Source organism: Hemicordylus capensis, chromosome 2 (assembly GCF_027244095.1).
Source record: "Hemicordylus capensis ecotype Gifberg chromosome 2, rHemCap1.1.pri, whole genome shotgun sequence".
Classification (NCBI taxonomy): Eukaryota; Metazoa; Chordata; class Lepidosauria; order Squamata; family Cordylidae; genus Hemicordylus; species Hemicordylus capensis.
The window spans coordinates 286,631,605-286,637,604 of record NC_069658.1 but is presented as its reverse complement, the minus strand read 5'-3'; the positions used below and the strand labels follow the sequence as shown (position 1 = coordinate 286,637,604).

Genomic DNA, 6,000 nt, shown 5'->3' with positions numbered 1-6,000 from the left:
TCTCTCTGGTCTCTCAAGTTGAGGAGGAGGCCAAGAGCACTTTTAATCAGCTTTGGCATATATGTCAGCGGTGCCAATTTCTGCAGGTAAATGACCTTACAACAGTAGTGTATATGCTGGTGACCTCCAGGCTTGACTATTGTGATGCTCTCTACATGGAGCTACCTGGGGAAGTCTGGTTACCATTGCCACTGGCTCATCAGGGGCTGTCTCGAGGCCAGGCTTTCTCTGTGGCCACCCCAGAGCTTTTGAATGCAATCCTTGACAAAATAAGAGCTTCTCCATTTCTGATTGATTTTTAAAAGACTCCTAAGAATCTTTTCTCAGGCTTTTAATTAAAATTAATTTTAAATTGTTTAATTGTTTTAATTCTGTGCAATTATTTTAATGGTTTCACTCTGTGAAAATTTTAATTGTTTTTATTCTGTGGAAGTGTTTTGCTTGCTTATATTGTAATTTGTGTTGTGTACACGGCCTAGAGATGCTTATATAGGAGATATAAAATATGATAGATAGGTAGATAGACAGATAATTGGCTCAGAACTGGCAAACTGCATTTAATGACGGCTAATTCTGAGAAAGTGGAAGAATTATAACTTTAGTTTGCTGAGCAGGAAATATCTGATGAAAAAGATAGCATGACATGTTGAGCACCATTTCATATGCTAGTGGTTTCTACTGGAGTTTCTTAAGACTGTAAACTTTTGAATGTATAACTCTGTGTTGGAAAGCATTACTGTGGAATGAAGAATGTGGTCACAATCCAAAGGCCATCAGGAAGAGGCCATCTTTGTCTGAGGTTGTCTATAGACCATACTAGACATACTTAACCTTCACTTGATTACAATGTGTATAATTGAGAAAACTGACATCTTAAATTGACTAGAACTATAACATCAGAACTATATATATACAGATGCCATGCACAGTCTATTCATATAGTCTGAATTAGTGACACCAACAGGGGAAAAAATCATAAAGAAATATTTTTTATTAAATCTGAAAATGCAAATAATATTATTTCATTACAGATCAAAGTGAGAAACATGTATCAGTTAATGTTATACACCACAAACAACTGCAAGCCTTTTTCTTGTTGGCCATTGGGTTTTTTTGGTTGGTATCTTGTATGTTTTTTGCCATAGATACATATAAACTGGATTTCCACAACAGGTTGCCAACTGCAATACAAATTAGCGTTCTCATTTTACAATCACATGGCTACATTTTGGCAACATTCTGTTTAATTTGGGGAGATCTTAAACTCACAGGTGATTTGTTTGTTATTTTTTATTAAATTAATATTTACAATTTTTGTAAAATACAGTTCATTATCTTTAATAGCTTTCATTTTTAGGAAAGACAGAAGTAGCTGACATATCAGGAAAATACCTTCCAATAACCATGGCTGGTTTGTTCTGAAAAGTCCAAGGGGTGCAGCCATGTTGGCTCCACTCAACAAAAAACAGAGAAATTGAGAAAATATCCCAGAATCATAATTTTAGTACTCATAACATGGGCTACAGAATGGCAGGCATGTGTTGCTCTGGAGCTTAAACCTATAAAAAAGAGAGAAAACGACTCAGTTTCATATGCAAGAAGCATTCGTGACCATAGCTCATTTTCATATGATTCTTCCATGCCACTGTTTTTTTAACTGAATGGGTTTTTGACTCATCCAGGTTGCTATATTCTTTAGGAAAGTAAGAATCTATCCCTAGCAAATAGCTTCATAATATCAGTTGACCATGATAACTGACTATAACTATATTAAGGACAGGTGTGGAGGGAGGCCAGAGGTGGCCCACCAGTCGCCATGGCCCCCCTAGCTCCGCCCCCTGCATCAGCATCTGACATCATAAGCAGGGAGCTGTTAGCCACGCCCCCCACATTTGATGTCAGGTGCAGGGGCGTAGTTTAGCTCCCAAACAGGGCAGCGCAGCCATCTGACATCAGACATGGGGAGGATGTCCGGGCCACATGGCGTGCCTCCTGAAGGGCAGCAGCCTGGGTTCTTTGAACCCATTTGCTCAATGGTGGCTCCGCCCCTGATTAAGGGGATTAATACTTCATGATTCTCCCTCACCACTGGAATATTTTATGTATTGCCATGGTTGCTCAAGACATATAGGCGCTTGGTTATATTAATATAACTCAGCTGCCTTCCCTAGCAGAGAAGCAGTGGCTGCCCTCCATACTTTTGTCTGTTTCATTCTCATGCATGGAATTTCTCCTCCACATATTCATGTAACTCCTTCTTTATCTTACACCATATAGTTGGAAAAACTCATCTTTTTATTCCTGCATTTTGTTCTTCGTCCTATTGTGTATTTTGCTCCTTGCTTTTATTCCCCTGATTGAATTTATTCTGTGCTTCAAAGGGATGGATCACACCTGCCTGTTCATCACTTGATGATTGCAGGTCATCACAGTTTCAACTCGTCAGAATTTTTTCAACCTATTATCCCAATCACAGTGCTTTTCAACTGAGTTAGTTCACAGATCAGTTGATCTGAGTTACTGTAAGAAGAAAAAACGTCAAGCGATGTACAAGAATGTGTGAACCAGCCCAGCAACTGAAAAACCGTTTCTTTTCCCTTCCTTCTTGCTTTTCCCTTTGAGTTGTGTTTTAAGTTAGGTTGTGAGGCAGTAGGCGAGAACGTGTCCATTTTAACCTATGTACAATGCTCAGTATATTTGCACTTCTAAAATAGTAAAAAATGTGGATTGAGATTCTGAAGACTGTGATTTCAGTTCAACCCAGTCATATGCTGAAAACTCTGTAATTTCAGTGCAACCCAGTAACTAATTTCCTCACAGCTTGTACAGCTGCAGGTTTCCCATATATCATCAAGTACCAGAGTCTCGGCCCCTTGAAATTTCTACTGCATATTTTTCCATGTTAATTGCTTTTTCTTTCCCCAGCCAGACACGTAAGAAACTCCCAAGTTTGCTGGCACTAGAATATCAAGTTAGTGTCATAGGTCTTTCCAGCTTTAGTTCTTCGTGGCAGTCAAGGGACTACAGCAACAATGTTAATTGGGTGGGGAAACTCACTTGACATGGTTGGAATCCTAATTTCCTCACTGCTGCTACCTTCCCCTCCATCGCTGATGGTTCTTATTTCTATGAGATAATCTTCTTCAAAAGGTACTAGCAGCTCAGCTGATGTATTGTTTGTCTCCAGTATATGAGTGGTGCTTTGTCGATTTTGCCTATACAAAATCTAATTATAACAGGAGAGAAGGACAGAAGTTGCTTTGTTATTGTTGCTTGCTTTTTGTAAGGTTTCTTCACATGGTGGGTTGTATTCTCAGTTCTTATGATGTAGTTCTGTAGCGTATATTTTCCAGCACCCCATGGACTCATTCAGCACAAACATGTACTGTTCCAGTTGGTTACAAGCATTCTCTACGGAGACTCACCCTGTGGAGTCTGAGGGGGTGTAGGGACCTGCTCACAATGCCTGTCTGCCATTCTCACAGTGGCACATCTGTCTTAAGTAAAATTTATACTTAAGTTTACAATATAAAAATGCAGCAATATTCAGGATTGTCTTTCCACTATACATGTGCACATGTAGTTAGGGAATGTGGATTCCCAAGGCCTACAGTAAACAAAATAATTTGCAGTATCGTATCCAGTCAGCTTTGAATGTTATAATGCAAAAGAGGAGCACAGACAGGGTGCTCATGGTGCTCATGTGGTGGTGCAGAATTTTTTTTTGGTGAATCTTCCCCTTCTCCCAGGAGTTCTCTGAACAATGCACAATTATGTCCTTGAGGGCTGCATGAGCCTTCTGGATGAAGGGGAGATCAGTGAAAATCCCCCACCGGCCTCTGGCAAGAACTTAGGCAGCCATTGGACTGCCTCTCTGGGCTCAGTCTTCACCATTCAGACTTTCCCTGCCTCTCAGCCTGGGGATAGAACGGGTTTATATGTGGGGGGTGAGTTAGGAACATAGGAAACTGCCATATACTGAGTCAGACCATTTGGTCTATCTGGCTCAGTATCTTCTACCTAGACTGGCAGTGGCTTCTCCAAGGTTGCAGGCAGGAATCTCTCTCAGCCCTATCTTGGAGATGCCAGGGAGGGAACTTCAAACCTTCTGCTCTTCCCAGAGCAGCTTCATCCCCTGAGGGGAATATCTTGCAGTGCTCACACATCAAGTCTCCCATTCATATGCAACCAGGGCAGACCCTGCTTAGCTATGGGGACAAGTCATGCTTGCTACCACAAGACCAGCTCCCACAAGACCAGCCTTGTTGGAGGGCAAGTAGGAATTTTTGGCTTCTGGCCTGATTGGCCTTTGACCAGGAGTTTTTTTTACCTACCCCTTTCTGTTTTCTCTGTTAGGTAACTTGGTCACAACTGGCAGGTGTAGTGTGGGTTGGGCTCAGAAACAGTGGGGTTTGCATTGGTGAATACCGTTTGACTAGTTTTAAGCAGGTGAGTGATTAATTGGTCCCTAGAGGCTTCATGGCTTATGGGCTATGATTTACACTCATAGCTGCTTCTGGAACTTCACAAACCTCAAAGGCTTTGGGAATACCAGTTCATAATTCATTAATAAAGTTGTGGCATTTTCTTCAAATTGATTGCCCTGTGCATTCATGTGTAGCTACTAGGGAGAGGGCCTTTTCAGTGGTTGCACCCCATTTAACTGCCCTGAGCAATTTTTGGAAGGGTGGTATATAAAGTTAGTTAGTTAGTTAATTAATTAATTAATCGAACAGCCTTCCCAGTGAGGCTCATCTGACCCCATCACTTTGTTCTTTTAGATGCCAGGTAAAGACCTTTCAATTCACTTACGCTTTTTAAATCTGATTTTTAAAAATTGACTTTAAAAAACTAGTTTTTACATTGTTTTGTACTTATTGTATATGTGTGCATGTTGTGATTTGATGCTTTATGCATTTTTATTGGATGTTTTCAATACAATCTAATCTCTGGGGCCACCCAAAGAACAATTAGTTTGGGGGTGGCTAACAAAGTTGTTTATTCATATTAATTAATTAATTAATTAATTACTTAATTATTCATGTCGTGCCTTTGGGTGTGGGGGCATCATAGGACTACCTTTCCATTCCTTTCCATTCCTCTGTGATTTTTTTTCAATCTGTACATCAGCATAATCTCTTATGTAGAATTTTGAGCCCAGTCTCACTGTGGTAAACCATGTCTGTACTAGACAACTTCAGACTGCAGGTCCAAGACACACATGACTGAATGTTCCTCCACTAAACGACCTTTTTGCACATATAAACTATTACCGTATGTCAAGAAGAAGGTTTCTAGCCTATCCATATCCATTATATATTAGTTTTCTGTGTGCATGGGATTTTGAAAGATTAGCCATGTGAACCATTATCTGCAGCCTGATATGGTGCAATCCAGTCATGCCTTTACCACCTCACTGAGAACTAGATCTTTGACTGATGTGTGTGTAGGGCTCAGTACCATATGATGTCTAGAGGTGGAATTCAGTGTGACAGTGAATAACTGTTCGGCTCCCAAATTTAATTGTGGCCACACATCTCCTTTGAGAGGATCTCCTTTTCAAAATAATAGATTTGTGGCAGCATTACTCACATTAAGACTCACTGATGTTTTGCATTTACTTTCACTGCTAATGCCTAATGTGAAAACAATGTATGCATTGACAAAGGAGTTACTACTTCATTATTATTTCTACTTTGGTTTTTCTGAGATAGCAAATAGGGATGTGCATGAATCAATTTTTTTGATTCAATTTGTACCCAAATAGAATCACCCCCAATTTGCTTTGGGTCCGAATCTGGCCAGCTAGCACAGTGGTGATTTGTTTTGTCAACAGATCTCCCAAAACAGGTAGATTTGGGTACAAATCATTTTGTTCCCAAATCAGTTCGCACAGACAGCAGGTGCAGGCAGTGATTGTCTCAGCAGAAGGAAGTGGGTGGGGAAAACATTATCTTCTCTTTTCCTCAATCAGGAAAGCAGGAACGAAAAACTGACAAT

General features: G+C 40.3%; 1 protein-coding gene across 6 annotated transcripts in view; it reads right to left on the bottom strand.

The window, feature by feature from the left end:
- Nucleotides 1-971: 971 nt before the first annotated feature.
- Nucleotides 972-6,000, bottom strand: part of CNTN6 (contactin 6) — a 350,488-nt gene continuing 345,459 nt past the window's right edge. For 5 of the 6 annotated variants that reach the window (XM_053303087.1, XM_053303086.1, XM_053303089.1 and 2 more), the window contains 2 exons: nucleotides 3,058-3,226; nucleotides 972-1,559 (listed from right to left, as the gene is read on the bottom strand). In XM_053303087.1, the coding sequence (XP_053159062.1) occupies nucleotides 1,456-1,559; nucleotides 3,058-3,226 (273 nt within the window). In that variant the 3' untranslated portion in view covers nucleotides 972-1,455. Of the gene's footprint in view, nucleotides 1,560-3,057; nucleotides 3,227-6,000 lie in introns of those variants that run through there. The other variant, XM_053303088.1, reaches the window with a different exon arrangement.